At 35.6% G+C, this 20718-nt stretch overlaps 1 protein-coding gene across 1 annotated transcript in view; it reads right to left on the reverse strand.

Moving 5' to 3' along the window:
* Positions 1-4488: 4488 nt before the first annotated feature.
* LOC127410989 (syndecan-1-like) overlaps positions 4489-20718 on the reverse strand; it is a 44580-nt gene continuing 28350 nt past the window's right edge. Inside the window, exons 2-5 of the mRNA XM_051646294.1 lie at positions 16369-16447; positions 11924-12393; positions 9687-9813; positions 4489-6607 (exon numbers count right to left, since the gene is read on the reverse strand). Of these exons, the coding sequence (XP_051502254.1) occupies positions 6444-6607; positions 9687-9813; positions 11924-12393; positions 16369-16447 (840 nt within the window). The 3' untranslated portion in view covers positions 4489-6443. The remainder of the gene's footprint in view (positions 6608-9686; positions 9814-11923; positions 12394-16368; positions 16448-20718) is intronic.

The following is a 20718-nucleotide window of genomic DNA, read 5'->3' on the forward strand; positions in this document are numbered from 1 at the left end:
ATACATTAAATTAGACTTCATTCAGTTTCGTTCAGTAATATTTTGGACCTGTGGAGTATAAGTTATATTAGTCACCTTAATATCTGCAGTGGTTTTGTCTGTTTCAATATTGAGTGTGGCTTAATAATTAAATATGTCTTATGTTAAATGGTTGACTCCAATGGAATACAATGTTTAGGGTAAATCGTGGAAGCAATTTGATATTAATCAACACAAAATGAACATGGAAATGGATGTGTCCCTTCAACCCTGTTACAGTCTTCAACCCCGTAATGTGACGGGGTAGAGATGAGAGTGACAACATTGGATAAATAAAACAGGAACACAATAAAAAAATCAATGTATTGTTTGCTGAGCACAGCATGACATGTTGTGGGCTAGCACAAAAAATTAAAATTTTAGTTAAAAATCTGAATTTAAAATTTTCAACAAAAATAATGAGACCACATACACACAATTTGTAGCTTAGTTACATAAAAAATGTCACAAATATTATATTAGTTGTTATTAAATTGGTATAAGGAACACATGAGCAGTAGGTAGATGTTTATTTTATAATCAGTATTGTGTAGAATCATTTCCATTAGAAAAAATAAATAAAAAATTAAGTACAAATATTACTGAATCCAAAGAATGACCCCAAAGCAAATTCTTGTACTGTATGTTCAAATAAAAATAGAGAGGCTGTAATTTTGCTTGGATTGAAAAATGAAATGAGATAAAATAGATAAAATATTATTTCTAACAATTAGTACATTACTGATTAAGAAATTTTAATACAATGTACAAGACTGTCCAAATTGAAAAATACATGTTTTTTTTTTGATAAATTCTCCTCTCTGCTCAGTCAGGCTGCACTTTAACTTTCACATTTTTCATGCATACGCCCCCTACTGGGCAGGGAGAAGAATTTCTAGCAAAAATTGACAGATATTGATCTGTTTCTCACCCATAGCCATCATATCACTTCTGAACATATGGATTTAACCACTGGAGTCATACTTTTATGCTGCCTTTAAGTGCTTTTTGGAACTTCAAAATTTTGGCACCCATTCACTTGTATTGTATGGACCTACAGAGCTGAGATATTTTTCTAAAAATCTTCATTTGTGTTCTGCAGAAGAAAGAAAGTCATACCCATCTGGGATGGCATGATGGTGAGTAAATGATGAGAGAATTTTCATTTTTGGGTGAACTAGTTGCACAATCCCACAAATTCTTGTCTTCTCTAGCAGAGGTTTTGTATGTTGGTTCACAAACCTAGTCCAGAACTATCATTATTATTTATTTTTGGGGGGTAATTCTATCCTTCAAACTAAAATTCCAATATCAGCATTTTGTGTAAGAGCTCTTAGGTAAATGAGCAGGCAACACAATAAATCCACACTGGCATAAATTAAGGCAAGGGTCAACTATATAATAAACGTCAAGGTTGAACTGTGGAAAAGGGTATTTTTCAAGAATGTCAGGTTGAGGCAAGTTACACATGTCTTAAGTGTTGCAATTTTATACAATTCATTAAATACAATTATACATTAATACTAAATATACTATTAAGCCTCCCACTTTTCTTATCTTGCTTAAAAATACATAAAATAACACTTAATTTCATCATTTTAGCAAAGCATGCTGGGACCTACAAATCCCCTGCCCAGTTTCAGTTGTTAACAAAAAGTATTTATGTAGTCCCAACACAAATGGATTAAGTAAGCTTCCATTTAAAAAATGTAAGTAGATTGAATGCAATAACCTTAAAAACAATTTCCAAAAAAAGCAAAAATATTTTTTGTGCTGTTTTTGAACAGATTCGATTGGATAACATTCACCCTACATAATGTAATCTAGTAGAGTGCACATTTTTGAGAATAACATTAATCGAAAGAAAAAAATATTTTAGAAGTGAAAAACTATTTTGTTGTGTATATCACACATAATATGATTCAGACAATCTGCATTTCCCAGTTTTTTTAAGTGCAGATTTTATTACATTTTTAGCCTAGTGTTAATAAACCCCATATACATATGACAAAATGCCCCGCAGTTAACATGTTTAATGAGCTAGACTATTTTATTTTTCCTGGTGAAAACTACGGTGGAAATGTTCTATAGCTTTTTTATGTAAAAGACAAGATGTGTGCCAATTACATAAATTGACATAACAAAATAAACCTATCTAAAATATTCACAGGAGTGTTTTGAGTGAACTGTTTCTAAGAGTTTTACAATGGGCTGAATTTGTCAACTGTGTACTTGAACACTTGATTTTGGAGTTGAGTGACTCTTAGCACACAGCGCTTACTGATCATGGTGCCTGGGTCTAAATTACTCACACTTGAGTAAGAAGTATTTAAACAATGGAGAGGGAGGGGTTTGGTGTCTGAGTGTACTTGGACTAGCTTCAGCTTGCCAGATTGCTGTTTGAATCATTCAACACACAAGCTGACTCTTTGGAGTGCCACCAAGTCCATTCTTGTCATTTACGTAAGTGGAGTGATTTCTTTTCACCAGAAAGAATTAGTAATACTAAATAGGGATGGGTTCTTCACAGAAACAACACATCACCATGAAGAGTTGTGTTCCTTCTTTCATGTTTTGAGTGCTTAAGAGGCATTATCTCCATATTTAATAGAAGTGAGTGTAGATAATTTGAGATAACTATTTATAGATCTCTTACAGATAGTCAGTGAAAAAACATGGGATTAAATGCTATTTGCTATATGTATTTTTGTAATGTGGTAATCAGTTGTTTGCTTAAATTTTTCCCTCTACTGTACATTTTATTTCCTTCATTGTATTTGATTTCTTTTAAGGATGAATAAAAATCAACTTTCAATAACATACAGTAAATTGTCTTATGTTTACAACTATGTGCAGTTGGTCTTTCCTTTGTTGACAATAATCTTTAGAGTTTAGAGCAGTGAATTGGCTAAATCAAACAACATACGTCATGTTGCAACTTCCTCCAGTAGTTGTAATGTACAGGTTTGAACTTGTTGCAGGTGTGCTTAGTTACTATGAATCACTATGTCACAAGCTGCAGTCCTTCTATTACAGAAACATCAGTAAGCCAAACAGGTCTACCCTTTTCCACATGGCTCAGATTTCAACAATTGAAGCCCTTAACCATATTCCACAATTCTGTTTTAAATTTCAACAAATGATTGCGGGAATGCTGTTTTGTAAATAATGGTTGGTTAATTACAGTATGGGTTAAATGGGAAGCAGTTGGGATGAGAGTCAGCACCTCTGAATCTGATGCTATGGTTCTCTGTCGAGAAAAGGGTGGATTGTCCCCTCCGGATAGGGAGTGAGCTTCTTCCTCAAGTGGAGGAGTTTAAGTATCTCAGGGTCTTGTTCACGAGTATGGGTAAACTGGAGCATGAGTTCGATAGGTGGATCAGTGTAGCGGCAGCAGTAATGCAGTCGTTGTACCGGACTGTCGTAGAGAAGAGGGAGCCGAGTCTGTGGGCAAAGCTTTCAATTTACCACTCGATCTATGTTCCTGCCCTCACCTATGGTCATGAGCTTTGGGTAGTGACCAAAAGAATAAGATAGTGAGTACAAGCTGCCGAAATAAGCTTTCTTCACAGGGTGGATGGACTTACCCTAAGAGACAGGGTGTGGAGCTTAGACATCCAGGAGTGGCTTGGAGTAGAGCCACTGTTCCTCCGTATTGAAACTGATTCATGTTGAAACTACCCCATTGGCTAGTAGGCATCATTGCACGTGCAAATCAGTAGCATGGCGTGATGGTATACATTCCTCCTAGCATCAGCTAATGTGACGCAGTGCTGAAATGGCTGACTTGAAAGGGAACGATAAGGTTACAACTGTAATCCTGTTTCCATGAAAGGAGGGAATGAAACACTGCGTAAGCTGGCTGCACTACTGAATCTTCGCTACAAGGGCCGAGTATCGCTCTGTACCATTCAGTGGAATATTCTAAAGAAACAGCGCTATGCGCTGGTGTAAATATGCCGGATGACGCACGAGGAGGCGGAGCACAAAGTGCTTTCTGTCAATTAAAATTGACGAGATTTTAAAGAGTTTCTGAGATTGGTTACACCTGTGGAGATAACCCCTAGTGTCAGCTAAAGTGATGCAGTGTTTCTTTCCCTCCTTTCATGAAAACAGGGTTACAGCTGTAACCTTATTGTATTCTGTAGCTAAAATCGGTCAGTGCTTACATGAAATTCAAAACATTGGCCCCAGTGGTCAAAGCCGTAAGTGTTGGTGTTGGGTCTCCCATGCTGCTGAAGCAATGCGCTTTCTGTCATGCCACAGGGGAAGATAAACACGCTTGATTCGATGCAAAAATTACTGACAGGAGTTGCAGCTTGTCAGTAAGTCAACATAATGTGTTTGATCCTAGGTTACTGGAACTCTTGGAAACAATATGTTGACTTCCAACGTGATCATGTTGCAACACCAACCAATGCAATAAGATCTACAATATTTTGTGATTTCTGAGATAGAGTAACTAGAATGTAAACACTGGAGAGGCTTTGTTTTAATTAAACATCCAGATAATAAATAGATTTGTTCAACATAGTGGCCAGCTTGTCTTGTTTACAGCAGCAACAAATGAGACTGTTCAGGTTCAAGCAAAGACAAACTGAAGGCACAAGTGTTTACAACTATGGAAACAGAATTTAGCCCATTCAAAGCCATTTAAAGAAATCTAAAGATCCACAACTTCTACTCAAATCATTAAAAGAATTAACAGAAATAATGGAAATAACTGAGGGTATATATATAAAAACACCTTTACACAACAGCAGAATTTTGGTGCTAAACATAAATTGAAAAAAGCATTTCTTCTCTGCTTATAACCTATTATTTAATCATTTAAAAACATAACATGCAACTAGTCTAAAAGGAATGGCTCACCCCAAAAAATGAAAATTGTCTCATTTACTCACCCTCATGCCATCCCAGATATGTATGACTTACTTTTTAAGTAAGTCATAGAAGGTTTTTAGAAGAATATCTCAGCTCTGTAGGTCCATACAATGCAAGTGAACAGGGTCCAAAACTTTTATGCTGCCTTCATATGCTTTTTGAGCTTCAAAGTAATCTATAAGACTCCAGTGGTTAAACCCATGTCTTCAGAAGCAATATGATAGATGTGGGTTATAAACAGATCACTATTAAAGTCCTTTTTTTTTTTTTTTACTATAAATCTCAACTTTCAAACAGCCCCCCTAAGCACACTTCTCAGCACAGTTCTTCTTTTGTTTTTAGTGATTCACATTCTTCATGCATATCGCCACCCACTGGGCAGGGAGGAGAATTTATAATAAAAAGAACATACATATTGATCTGTTTCTCATCCACACCATCATATTGCTTTTGAAGACATGGTTTTAACCTCTGGAGTCATATTGAGAACTTTTATGCTGCCTTTGTGCTTTTCTTTAGCTTCAAAGTTTAGGATTATGTTGACTTGCATTGTATGGACATACAGAGCTGAAATATTCTTCTAAAAATCTTTGTGTTCCAACAGCAGAAAGAAAGTCATACACATCTGGAGTGGCATGAGGGTGAGCGATAAATGATAAGATAATTTTCATTTTTGGGTTAACTATTCCTTTAATAAACATATACATGAAGCACTCATTAAAAAAAAAAAAAAAAAGAAAAAAAAAAGAAAGAAAGAAACATTTTACTACTAACAAGTGGGAAAAAAAAATACTTTAACAAATAACATTATAGCCCATTTCAAGGAAAATATTTTTTTTTTTTACAAATTGAGGTAATAAAGCGTGCACCACACTCATTTTAAGAACCCTAACAAACTATGATTTTTCTAGGTTACAAATTAGAAACACTGAAACATTTTGTCAATGTGAGTAAAAAAAAAAGATTAGAGCTTGAGACAAATGTTTAATAGAAACTAAAAGGCAAATTAAGAAGTAACCATTGTGGGCATCACTAGCAAAACTTCTTATTACCATTATTATTAGTATTTTTATTCTGAGCACAAAAAAAAAAAAAAAAAAAAAAGGCCACAATCACAAAAATAAGCATCAATTAAGTCAGCAAGAGGGCTGATCATAATTTAATGCTATGCAAAAAGTAAACATTATTTTAATTCTCAATCTTGCCACAAAGAAAACAAGTGCAACCTCAATTTTCCAGTCTCTTTGGCAGCCATCTCAGTTACCCAAGGCAGTAAAAGAGTTACAGGAACTAAGGGAAGATTTACCCACTGTCACAATGGCACAAACATTGGGGTTGGTCATATAAAATAAAAGCAGAGGAGTCTTCACATTTGGGCTAGATGGGCAACAAACCCAAACCGAGTAAAGCTTCCTGCCTTGGTTGATAGATTCATTTGGACATGAAATTGATTTTTAAAAAGGATGGGTAACAAAGCCAATGCAACTCAAGTTTAGTGTTTGCAATAGAACGAGAGCAGGACAGTCGGTAATAAGAGTCTTTTATGCAAAGAACTCCACTTGTTTGTGAGGTTTCTGATAGCCTTTAGGAGGTTTGTGCTCTTCTAATGCATAGCTGCCCTCATCCTTTTTCTTCATCCTATAGATCATTAGGGCCACCAGCATGACGGCAAAAATCAGACCCACCAAACCACCAGCTATGACACCTGCATTAAAAAAAGTTAAGTGTGTTAAAAGAATAGTTCTACACGGAAAAATGTTTCTTACACGCTCATTTTGTTCCAAACCTGCATACTGTTGCTCGCTGGAGACTGTTATCTTCCCAAATGCCCTTAAATGTGCATTTGTAAAACCACTACTGAAGGTAATTAACTTAGATACCTCTGTTCTCAAGAGTTTTTCACCGATTTCGAACTTTACATTTTTAAAGTAAGATTTCAGATAGATTTAACCAATTAAAATTAAACAGCCTTCAAGTATCCACATTTTATTACAAATTAGCATTTGGTTGATATAGGTATATGTGTGAATATATTACTCGCCTTTTCATTTCATTTTAAATGTGTAAATTGTTTTACTTTTAATTATTATTTATTTAGTTTAGTGATTTTTTAATTTTTTAATTTTTTTATCCCCTTTTCTCCCAATTTGGAATGTCCAGTTCCCACTACTTAGTAGGTCCTCGTGGTGGCGCGGTTACTCACCTCAATCCGGGTGGCGGAGGACAAGTCTCAGTTGCCTCTGCTTCTGAGACAGTCAATCCGTGCATCTTATCACATGGCTCGTTGTGCAAGACACCGTGGAGACTCAAAGCATGTGGAGGCTAATGCTACCCTCCACAATCCACGCACAACTTACCACGCGCCCCACTGAGAGCGAGAACCACTAATCATGACTACGAGGTGGTTACCCCATGTGACTTTATCCTCCCTAGCAACCGGGCAAATTTGGTTGCTTGACCTGGCTGGAGTCACTCAGCACACCCTGGATTCTATCTTGCGACTCCAGGGGTGGTAGTCAGCGTCAATACTCGCTGAGCTACCCAGGCCCCCCATGATTTTTAGTTTTTAGCAGTCACAATCTTTGACTTTTAATTTCTGATACAGTATATGAAACACTTTAAGCTGGACTTGATGAATGAAAGGTGCTATACAAATAAAATGTATTATCATTATTATTATTATTATGAGACTTGCTTGCTATATTCTAGGTCATATGATATCCATAATTCTAATGCTAAAAGAATGTAAAAATGTTACCTTAAGATATATGGTAAACAATTATAATATACTTAATGAGAATTACTTAATTACTTAAAATATTTTATGGGAATAGTTATGTTTCTTCATATTGTTAATGTCAGTTATGTGCATTGGGGTGTTCAGTTATATTTTATATAGTTTATTAAATGTTTACTGCACTATTTTACTGTCGTCACATGTGTAGGGGTTGCCACCCGTGCCATAAAATACGGGATCGTCCCTTATTTAAAGGTGAAATGATGCGTTCCGTATCGAATCAATATGAGGCGTATTGTCTCGTATTCAGTAGCATAGGCAGAAATTATTGGGTGGATGGGCCAAGAGAAATTATCGATGGCATGAGATCTGTAAACTTTTTATTTATTCATTTAGCTCTTTTTAAGTTTTTAAATGTTTAGCTAATTGTTTCCAGGGTGTATTTAGGACATTAAGCTACTAAAGGTTGTCTACTTTAAGAATATTAAAAGATCAATCAACAATATTCGTGTTGAGTACATTCAGACATTTTTTTTTTTATTTCATTTTACGTGCAGAATGTTAGGAGGCATTGTGGCTGAGAACGGATTAATTATTATATGGGGATTCTGGGATTTACCCTAGAAAATTTTACAAATGTAAAAACAGAATGGACATTTTAACCATAGAGTTGACCAATTTTGGTAATTTTTTTCCTAGCACAGGAATCTGTGTCTTTGGATAGATGAATGACAGATAAAATAACAAAAATCGATATTGTCGCTAAATCTCTGCTATGGTTTACTGTCAATAACTTTTTTTTTTTCGTAACAACTCTACTCTCATTTTAAAAGGGGAAAAAAAATAGCTGCTGCGATAGCTCGGTAAGAGAGAAAAAGCATAAAAGAATCAGGCTCTGAGGTAGAGAAAATTTATTCAGAGCTATCTACGCCTATGACAGTTTCCCTAAGTTACGGGGAAAAAAATCATAGCAAATAACATTAGTTTTACTCGTATGCGGAAAAAAGAGGCTGGAGTTTGAAATTTTGAGAGCACATTTTATCATCCAAAATTATTTCAGAGTAGCTTCTTTATGCCACCACAAGCTACTTTTGATGCAACAAATAGAAGTTAAAACGTATAAAATTCATAATTCATACATGCAGTATATTTTTAATGAACATTATTTTTGTTAAAAAATAAAGTGGATGGAGTTTTGAGAGCATTTTAACATCCAAATTTATTTAATTCATCATCTAATGTCAACTCGATCTGGTTTTGATGGACAGGTTAGAATTTATTCAATATATCCTAATTAATACAATTCATAGTGATCAATTCACATAAAGGACATTTGTAACAAATATTTTATTAGACGGGGAAAATAAAGTGGTTGGAGCCGCTGCACGATACGGGATGCCCATCAACTGTACGCGCCTCTCATCGCCACATGGGGTATTCAGTGTGAATAGCTTGGTTATAATGAGAACGATCTAGTTTTGTTTTTTTGAGTTGCTGTACATATGAACATACTTCATGTTTTAAATGTATTCTACATAAATAATATTTTAAAAATATGTTTAATTCTTGTAATTTACTTGAAAATAATATTTGTTTTTTATAATTTAAGAATTTTAAATGTACCGAATCACACTACTATTTTTTTTTTTTTTAAGTAATTAGATTACTTTTTTTAATCAGATTACACCCAACACTGGAAAAGAGCTGTGAGAAGACTCTTCAAAATGTCACCTTTTAACTTCCATGAGAAGAATAACAGCATTCTGATTTGTAACAATATGAGAGTGAGAAAGTAATAACAGAATTTTCATGTCTGGTTGAAATATAAATAATGTGTAAACATTAATCCAGAATACATGAGCTGCACTAAGACAAAATTGCTAATTGAGGAGTAAATGTTTACACGCAGTACAGTGAAGGTTTAGTTTAAGACTAAAACCTCTAAAAATGTGAGAAATCAACCATAACTTCATAAGCAAACATATTACTGAACAAAAGTTCATACATTATGCTGTTTCTAAATGAATAAAACTGTGCAGACGCTAACCTGCGAGAACTTCTTTCCTTTCTAGTAAGCTCTCATTCTCTGATGTGGCACCTTGTGCTATTCCAGCATCATTCACAGGCTCTATTCTTCTGGGAATAATTTCATTGTCAAAGTGAAAGTCAGAATCCTGTAGAGAGAGAAGTTGTAGTTTAATGGGAGATTCAACTTGATTCAAAAACAATGTTTCATTCTGAATCCAGTTTACATTAAAACAACTTTACATTGAGAAATAATGTATAATATATTAACAGTAAATAGTCACGTTCTGTTGTGTTCTCCCTGACTGCATGTAAAACCAAACATACAGTGCAACGTGCTGATCAATTAGCGAACAAATTGTTCAACTGGTGGATATTTTTTTTACGAACCAATTGAACAGATTGACAGTTCATTCTGAATTGAACACAGGAGTCATTGGTCTGAAATATGGACTGAATCGGTCAGACAACTCACTTCTTCACTGAATCTGCTTTGATAACTCACTCACTCACTCACTGAACAGCAAGTTCATGTCTCGAAATGAGCCAAAAACTGTTATTTGTTTTACGTGTACTTTTTGAAAGCAATATTAAAAATGCTACATTGTAAGGTTAACAATACTTCAATCAATGACTCATAATGCTGATTACTGATTGGTTGTTCTAATAACTTGTTGTTAAGCTGACAGTGAGAGCGTTTACATGCACACCAATATGTTGATAACTACCAAAAATCAGCTTATTCCAAACATCTGACAATGCAGATTTTAAATCATCACATTTCTTTCTGCTTTTGACATCAGTGTAAACAGGTATGCAGTCAACACTTCCCCACGGTATGCTCCCTTCCAGCCAAAAAAAATAAAAAATAAAAATAAAATAAATAATCGGATCTATTGAAGAAAAAAAAAAAAATCGAATTCAAAAGCTTATTACTTCAGGCCACTTCCCTTACAGAGTATTTATAGTTTTTAAAGCTGTCAAAATTTGCGTGTTAACGCATGCTATTTATTTAAAATGTTGAACGCGTATGTTTTTCTTAATACTGATTTACACATTTACCGATTTGACTTTAGATTCTCACATTTAATTCAGTTTAAACGCTAGTATTAACCGGTTATTAACTGGCTAACTGATAAGCCATAAATCAAACAAGTGGCCAAACAGGCATGACAAAGGTCTATACTGGCTGAAACGAAACAAACTCACATGGCAGATTTACATGTTTAGCAATAGTTATTACATCAACATTTGAATGAACATCTGTATGTTTCCTTCATACATTTCGTAACAAACAATTATTGAATGTATCACTTGTGGTGTGCAATTAACCTACGAGGTGATAACTTCTGGCAGTTTAACAATGGAAAACTAAAAACAGCCAGCCTACCCACAAATTGTGCTGCTAGGCAATCCTTACCATTTTTGTTTAGAAAAATCAACATATACATGGGCAGCGGACAGCGTGGTATGCAGCCAGTTGACGGTGAGCCCGGAGACTGAAACCTGCTCCGAAGGCACTGAAGTCCCGCTGTGCATCGCACTCCCATCTCCCGTGCAACATAAATGAGGCAATAATGTGTCGTCAAGGTGTTGGATGAAAGAAGAAGATATGATGGTTTCTGTACTTTCGAGCGAAGCCAAGTGTTGCAATACTTATATATTTTGATTCTGATTTGTATTCGGTTCTTCTTGGGAGTCATGCAACCAACAGACAAGGATCTGCTTTTATGTTGAAAAGAAACTCGGAAGCTAATCAGACCTGTATGTGTGTATGTGCATTAAATCTCTGAACACGAGCACATTTAAAAAAAAACAACTTTCAAAAATATTTTTTCGGAATAATAACATGTGAAATGATAAACATGTGATAGCCTTTATGCAGACTCAGAGTTTATATATGGGCATTACCCTAATGCCATCAGTGTTGGTTTCTATGTGAGCTCCGGGTGAGTGTAAAACGTTTTTTACTGTTATTTTTAAATTAAAACTGACTTTTTTATTAATGCAAAAGAAAAGCATCGTTTGTTGAAGTTATCTAATTTTGAAACGGTTTTTGGTAATGTTTGTTGATAAAACAAAACATACATTTCACGTACCTGTCATACTTGTTATTTTTAATTACATTTTAATTTACGAGTAATCAATTACTCGTTTTTCATGGATTACAGTACTCAACAACAAAATTACTTGTAAATACCCATCCCTAATTCAAAACAGCAAATTTTGAAGGCAATAAGTTTGTAGGTATGTACTTACCAGCTCAGAATTCTCATCTTTTGTCCTGTCTTCTGTAATATAGTTGTCTTCAAAACTGGGAGGAATGAGCTCTCGGCCCTCTGTAGTGGTCAGAAGAGTGGTGGACATTGCACCATCACCCGAAGCTTCACGTTCAGGATTTACCACATCAGCTACACTTGTTTTCTGCACAAGTGTTGTCTCCATATGAGGAACACTAGTTGTTTTGTCATTGACTTTGATTGAAACCGCTGGTCTGTTATCTTCTTTAACAACTGAAACCGTTGTTCCACTGGTGGTCTCTTCTGCAACCATAAGACTAACAGTTGTAGTTTCTTCCTGCCAAGCATCATGTTCAGAAATAACTTGTTGGGTTGTTGTCAGCATGGGTTGAGAAACAGTGGAGGGGGCATGTGGGGTTATCATGATTATCTGTATTTTGGTGGTCTGTTCTGAAAGTGTCACTGGGGCATCCGTAATCCAGGCAGGTTCTGTGGTTTTGAAATCTACATTAGTTACATGAAAGGTCAAAATGGGATTTCCAAGCTATCAAAACCTTTTTAAACAGCATTGAAGGCATTGGTCACCCAAACATTTTTATTCTGTCATTATTTATTCACCGTGATGTTTACCCATAACTTACTTACTTCTGTGGAACACAAAAAATATATATATATTTTAAAAGTCTTTACAAGGTTTATTTGCCATAATGCAAATAATGCAAGTGAATAGTAATTCTGGTCTGTCAAACTCGAAAAGGACAAAAAACATCCACAGTAAAAGTGATCAAACTTATGCACTACGGTCTTTTGAAGCAATCACTTTGTGCAATGAACAACAAAATGCAAGTATTTACTCACTCTCAAATCGAATCATTAATAAAACGTTTAAATAAAATACGATTTGGTTATCATTGGTTCTGATCAAACCTTGTGACCAAACGTCACATCATCATGTCGCACATTTGATCACCAGATGTGATGAGAACCAGTGAGGTTTAATGTTGTCGACATAGCCTCCAAATTTGATTTGATTCGCTTTATTAATGATTTGATTTGTGAATGAATAACATTTTAAATTCGGTTCTGTTTATCGCACAAAGCACCGGAACAAGTTTTGAAGTGAGGGGTCAGCAAATAAAAATAAAATAATAATATGCGCAATTTATACCAGACCAGCTTCCAACATTGTCAAATCAAGGTGACTGACTAGTTATTTATCAGCATAGACCGTTCGAATGCTGACGTAATCTAACTAAAGAGATTCAAATCTTTTTCCATGCCACCGGCACAGAGAGGTTGGCTATACTCTTGTCATTGCACAGTTCACACATACCTTTGATGAGGCAGCTGTCTTCAGTTTCGGATACTTCTAGAACACTGTATTGGTGGTTCAACTGCGTGTTCTTGTGTATGGGTCCCTCTTTTTTTATGTGTCTATTAAATCGTTTGACAGTCGTTTTATTGTTTGTGTCTGCATTCAACAACATTACACAAGCACAAAATGCCCTGTTTTATACCGTTTTTAAAGCAGCATATTGAATTCGATATTGTGTGACTTTTAGAGGTAAGAGATAAAGTTATTTCCTCATCCCCAGTAATAAGATACAAAGCAATATTGTTCATTATCCTACTTTGTCTTCGATTCAATCTTGTCTTACTGTGAATTAAGTCAAATTTCCCTCTTGAAAGAAGAATAAGATGAAACCCACATAGGTTTTAAAACCCGTTATTTTACTTGATAAGCTTGATAACATTGTGCTAACAGTTTAGCTTGATAACACTGTGAAAAAAGTAGGTCATTCTATGAATATCATATAAATCATATAATGCAACTTATAACTACTTAAATAAACATCTGGGCTTGTGTATACCGGAACATCTCTTTATAGTTTAACACGTATCTACAAACAACATAGAATGGCAGTGACAGCTAGCCAGCGCGCCCTCATCCACTCATTAATTTCTGTCTTTTTTATTCAGGTTCCATGGCTTTTGTAGATCAGTGGTTAGATGGATCGATCAGATGTCTGCATTTTTTCACTTTTCTTGGTGCAAAGGGCAAAATGGCACATTTACCTATTTAAATGACTATCAGATGCTAAAACTACTAGGGGTGTAATGGTTCAAATTGTTCACAGTTCAGTTTGTATCACGGTTTTAGGGTCACGGTTTTGGTACGGTTCTGTATTTGTTATATTCAGGGAAAAAAATATTACTGCCAAATCCAAGGTAAAAATGTTCTATTTGGTAACAGACACTTCAAGAGATTTACCCTCACTACAAATCACCATGGTTTTACTACAGTAACCACAGTTTAAACATTGTATTTGTAGTAAAATCACAGTAACCACAAAATTAACATGGTTACTGTCATGGTTACAATACTATAGTAAAATCAAGGTTACTATATGGAAACTACAGTATTACTGTTGTAAATCAATGGTTAATTCTATCAAAACTATGATTTCTGCCAAGAAAACAATGGTGACAGCAGTCATTGTTACTTCAGTCATGGCTACTACAATATTTCTATAGTAAAACCATGGTTAATTTTCATCAACTAAAAAAAACTCTAATTACTAACTCAACATTTTAACTTAAAACCTGCATTATTACACTACATGCATCAACAAAGTGCATTTAAAATTCAACTCAACGTATATTCAGCATTCAGAATCTGTACATTTGTGTGTAGTTTCGGGCTCACCTGTGGCTCTGTGCCGTACGGTTCGTTTTTTTTTTTTTTTTTTACAGAGAACCGTTACACCCCTAAAAACTACATCGAATTATAGTCCTTACCAGGAAATATACTTTAATGTCTGTTGTTGTTAATGCTTGAGGACTTGCTATTGGCTGTAGTCATTGCATAATTAATGAGGTACATCTGTGCAGGTTATGGGGACTGTTTGGGGGTGTTATTAATTAACATTTAAAAGTTATTGCGGGTTATATGTTTTAAGTTCCGTTTAATGTTAATTATGTAATTTTATGTTATGACATGGTTTCATTTTTATTACCCTGGGTGAGATTAGTGTTCCTTTGAATTAGGTGTGATACTGTTTGAAATAATAATGGTTATCATAAAGCATTTCGGAGCTTTGAATCAAATGAATCAATTGCGTCGGTAAATGATTCGGCATGTTGAAGCACACACTGGCGACAGCTGCTGGTGAACTCGCATGACTTGGCCAGTGTGATGCATGCTCAGAAGCACTGATTCAAAATAAGTGACTCATTACGATTTTGAAGCTTTATGAAACGAGTTTCTCAAGCACCCATCACTTGTTTAAATTTGCTGAAGCCTGACCTGTTGATAGCTTGAGCGGGACATCAGTCTGATCATTATTATCTATCAAGAACAGGAAAGCAATGATAAAAAGCAGCCAGTAGTCACTCCTTTAAAGTCAATTCCCATGCTATACTACTATACTAATGCGTGCGCAGGAAGTGCGCATATTTTTATGTCAGCCGAAGTTCAGTTGAGGTGTAGGCTAAAAGTGGGGGGGCCATGGACCCCCACTCACTCATTTGTTTTTGGCACCATTCTGAGTAAATTCTAGAGACTGTTGTGCGTGACAATCCCAGGAGATCAGCAGTTACAGAAATACTCAAACCAGCCCATCTGGCACCATCAATCATGCCACGGTCCGAATCACAGAGATCACATTTTTTCCCCATTCTGATGCTTGATGAGAACATTAACTGAAGCTCCTGACCCATATCTGCATGATGTTATGCACTGCAGCCACATGATTGGCTGATTAGATAATCGCATGGATGATTGTTGGTGTCAGATGGGCTGGTTTGAGTATTTCTGTAACTGCTGATCTCCTGGGATTTTTCACACACAACAGTCTCTAGAATTTACTCAGAATGGTGCCAAAAACAAAAAAACATCCAGTGAGTGGCAGTTCTGCAGATGGAAACGCCTTGTTGATGAGAGAGTTCAACAGAGAATGGCCAGACTGGTTTGAACTGACAAAGTCTATGGTAACTCAGATAACCGCTCTGTACAATTGTGACGTAAAGAAAAGCATCTCAGAATGCTATTCTGAGATGCGGGTTGGTGCGGTTTTGGCGGCACGAGGGGGACCTACACAATATTAGGCAGGTGGTTTTAATGTTGTGGCTGATCGGTGTAGTGCATGAGTTGTACTGGTTACTTAAACTGTGATTTTATTTAGTTTTTTTTCACTTGCATTATGCCAAATAAACCTTGTGAAGACTTTTTAAAACTTCACCTTTTGCGTTCCACGGAAGAAGGAATGTTATACAGGTTTGGACTGACATTAGAGTGAGCAAATAATGACAATTACATTTTTGGGGTAAACTATTATTAACTATTAATAACTATTATTAAAATCAGTGAGAACTTGGACTACATAATTATGCAGTAACTTAACAGCAAGTTCAAAAAATACAAATACCAAATACCGTTCCTGCAGTAGTGGGTTTGTGACTTACCATATTCTGCTAAACCTGACCCTGAGGACTCCTCATCATCTCCTGATGTGTCCTGATCCTCAGGTGCATCTGTAGACAACTGGTGAGACAGAAAGTAACTTTGAACCACTGAAATATGTAACTGAAATATAAAACCTTAAAGACCCTATTTCAGCCCATGTCTTGTAGCATTAAGGCCATCTTTATACCAGTGTACTTCAAATCATTGATAAAATTTACTTTCAGCAGATATTTGCATTTAAAATTTGCAGTCCCTTTCTTTCAGCTAAAATGTCCCAGAGAAATTAATAACATCACAAAGCTGCTGTCTAATCAAATGCTTTCTAGAACGAGAACATACCTGCCCCTTACATCTGCTCAGTGCGCATGCCTGTGTTCTAAACTGCATAGATGATGCCTTCACAGGGCACTTAGAAGGGAGAACAATCCATGTTGTACGGTCGTTTCAAACATTATTTCTGATTGACTCTTATCACCTTTCAGCCCTTTAAAGCTCTCAAAGTGGAGGGTAATAGTATTAAAAGGGAATAGGGCATAGAGATGATCACTTCTTAATGAAACGCTGGAGTTGAACGCAAAGAAAGTGGCTGTAGTTTATTAATATTTTGAATGCAGGTGTTTTTCTGAGGTTTCTTGTGATTTACAGCAGGCCTAAAATGTTATTTATTCTTTATGTTTAGTGTATTGCGATTCAAAACATTGATATATCGTGATCGTTTCTCATTCACCTGCATTACAATGCATAACACCTCCAGGCTTTTTACCCACATCCGTCTAAAATAAAATATTATTCACACATATTTTACGGCTCTCTGGAATACTCGTTCTGATTGGTCAATGGCGCCATCTAGCAGTCTGATATTTCTCTGAAACAACCACACCTCCATCGGCCGCTCAGCCGAGTATTGCGAGCCATCTTTCCTGCATCTCAGATCACCGTGCGTTCTCTACAAGTAAGCTAACAAAATAATTTCAACTCAAATCAATGTTTCAAAATCAATGTGCATTTATTTGTTAAGTAGTCTTGTAATATGATACACAATGAGCAGTTTTCATATTTCAGCTTTACAGTGATTTATTTCTTGTAAATCCATATTTTGCCCCTATGTATTTATATATTTGGTTAGTAGCTGTGCAATAAGCGGGATAATGTACAGTCAGCCGGTTGTTATCACAAAATAAACCCCTTCAGATGATACAAGACCTGTCCTGATCACCCTGACGGGGTTTATTTTGCAATAAAAACGGGCTGACTGTACATTATCCCTCACGCATCATATATCAGGGATCCTCAATAGGCGGCCCGAGACAAATGTTTGGCCCGCACTGAAGGCCTGTTCACACCAAATCCATGAAAATTTTGCGAGACGAACTTCCGACGAAAGGTCTATACACAGAGTCCGCAAAAAAAACCTGTACAGTAGGCTGCGCTGTTGGTATTCTACAAACATTTATACATGTCTCCTCATGGAGATCCAAAATGTTCATTAAAGTTTTGTTTGTTCATTCGTTAGTTCGTTTTTTAATTGTCAACAGGTAAAGTTTTGTAGTTTTGTGTATCTGTATACAAACAATATGTTCATAATTGTTTGAATAAATAAAACAGGCTACTAATACTGAGAAAAAGAACAATTTTTTTTTTTTTTTATTATTTATGTTGTGACTTAACAAAAAAACAAAAACAATAAAAACAACAATCGTAATAATAATAATACTACTACTAATAATAGCAGTAGCACAAACACTTTGGGCTGTGGCCCTTGGCTTTGTATTGTTGACAGAATTTGGCACTTGGTGAAATCTAATTAGGGAACCCTGTCATTATCAGGAACTCCTGATAATGGCATTAAAAACAGCCTGTGATGGAATAAAGACACTGAATTATGCATGTTACGAATGTCAGTGTTCTCAAAACTTGCAAGACTCGTAAACACCAGCCTCTTCATTTTCCCCGTTTGTCTAAAATAAATTATTATTTAAAAAGATCATGTGTGTGAAATGACTCATGTGAATTTTATGTTATTAATTTTGACTGGTGCATCAAAAGCAGGTCGTAAAACCATAACGAGCCATGGGCTGCTCTCACTGCTAACATCAGGCAGGTGGTATCGTAGCATACTGTGTATTCTAATTGTATGTGTATTCTATATTATGTGTATTGTATACTGTACATTGTATATTATTATTTGTATATTGTGAGTAATTATGTATATTTTAGATACGTGAATTTTGTTGTGTAAATCTGATGGTTTATTGTAGATTGGTATATGTCTCATCACTGTCATGATGACTGCTATGTTGCTCGGAACTGCACCCAAGACTTTCACCCACTGTTGCACTTGTGTATATGGTTGAGTGACAATGAAGTAATTTGATTTGATAATGACGGCAAAATTAAAATGACTCTGAATATTTAACGTTTTAAAGGGGTGATGACATGAAGAATCACATTTTCCTTGATCATTTTACATACAATAAGTCATTCAACTACTAAAACATTTTGTAAGTTTCAGAACTCAAAACTTCCTCCTCACTGCATAAAGATCATTTGTCGAAACCAAGCTGCCAAAACAACTAATTCTCTACTTCCTCCACATTGTGATGTCACACTGCGGGATACATTTGCATCTGACCGACTCCACAAAAACACATCAACACCTATTTTACCTCATCACTTCTGTAGCCCCACCCAGTAGCAGTTAGCCGTGAGATGGTGAGGAGAGAGCAGGTCAGTCAAGAGCAGAGAGCCGATCATAATAGTGGGCTTTTACTGTCAAGTCTTAAAGGAAAAGTGAGCGTTTCTGACAGAGGGTCGAAATGAGGGTGGAAAATTGTTATGTTTTACAAATACATCACTTTTTTTTTGTGTAAAAACCTTTCTAATATTATAAGTGAACCACAAGGAACATTTTAAAATAATAAAACTCGTGAGACTCACAAACAAAGACCAATATGTACTATGCTTGTTTGTGGGCTGGTTATATACTAACATGGTCAGTTACATCATCGTTTGGTACTCGAGTAAGTGGAAAAGCGTGCTGGTACTGAGAATGTTTCTCAGCACAATTTCGGTGGAAAAGGTGTATACATGTATGTGTGTGTCTTTGCCGTGCTGTGATGTTAACTAAGAACTATTGGCTATTTTTTTTTAAAGGGACGTGCTGTTCAACATGTCTCGCCCCAACTTCCTGTTTAAGCAGGAAATATGTCAACACAACAAAGAAAACTGTGCTCCTCAAGGCAGTTCATGGGAACTTTAAATGGATATTACACCCAAAAGTGAAAATTCTGTTATCAATCACTCATCCACGTTGTTCCAAACCTGCATGACCTGTGTTTTTTCGTGGAACACACAAACAGATGTTAGGTTAGAAACTCAGAAACCTCAGTCACCATTTACTTTCATTGCATTTTCACCTTAATTTGATCAGTATTCCATATAATGGAAGCTAAGGGTGACTGAGGCTAACATGCTGCTAGACAACACTTTTTGTATTCCATGGAAGAAAGAAATATGTATTTGGAACAACATGAGAGTCAGTAAATTTACATAATTTTTTCTTTTCTTTTCTTTTTTTTTTTTTGAGTGAACTACCCTTTTCAGAGCAGCGGTTCCAACCTTTTTTGTCAGCCGAACCACAATGCCATAAATTGTCAGTGTCAGTCCTCCATATGCTGTGAACGACATCATAAGTAGCAAAGTACTTGTATTTAAATACCTTTAGTACACTTGGAATACCTTTATGACAATTTTGGGTGCTTTATTAAAGTCACAGTGAACTGCCATTGTATTGAATTCAGCCAACAAACATTCATTCATTAAATTATCTTCTAATGTGTTCTGCAGATTAAAGATATAATGTGTTGTGCATAAAAAAAGTCATACTTGTAAATAACAGAATTTTCATTTTTGGGTGAACTAAGCCTTTAAAATATAATTATTATTGAGCACATACAGTGCATCCGGAATGTATTCATAGCGCTTCACTTTTTCCACATTTGTTATGTTACAGCCTTATTCCAAAATGGATTAAATTCATTATTTTCCTCAAAATTCTACAAACAATACCCCATAATGACAATGTGAAAGAAGTTTGTTTGAAATCTTTGCAAATTTATTAAAAATAAAAAACGAAAAAAAAAAAAATACAAAAAAATAAAATCACATGTACATACGTATTCACAGCCTTTGCTCAGTACTTTGTTGAAGCACCTTTGGCACCAATTACAGCCTCAAGTCTTTTTGAGTATGATGCTACAAGCTTGGCGCACCTATTTTTGGGCAGTTTCTCCCTTTCTTCTTTGCAGGACCTCTCAAGCTCCATCAGGTTGGATGGGGAGCGTCGGTGC

This window comes from Myxocyprinus asiaticus, chromosome 20 (genome assembly GCF_019703515.2).
Source record: "Myxocyprinus asiaticus isolate MX2 ecotype Aquarium Trade chromosome 20, UBuf_Myxa_2, whole genome shotgun sequence".
NCBI lineage: Eukaryota > Metazoa > Chordata > Actinopteri > Cypriniformes > Catostomidae > Myxocyprinus > Myxocyprinus asiaticus.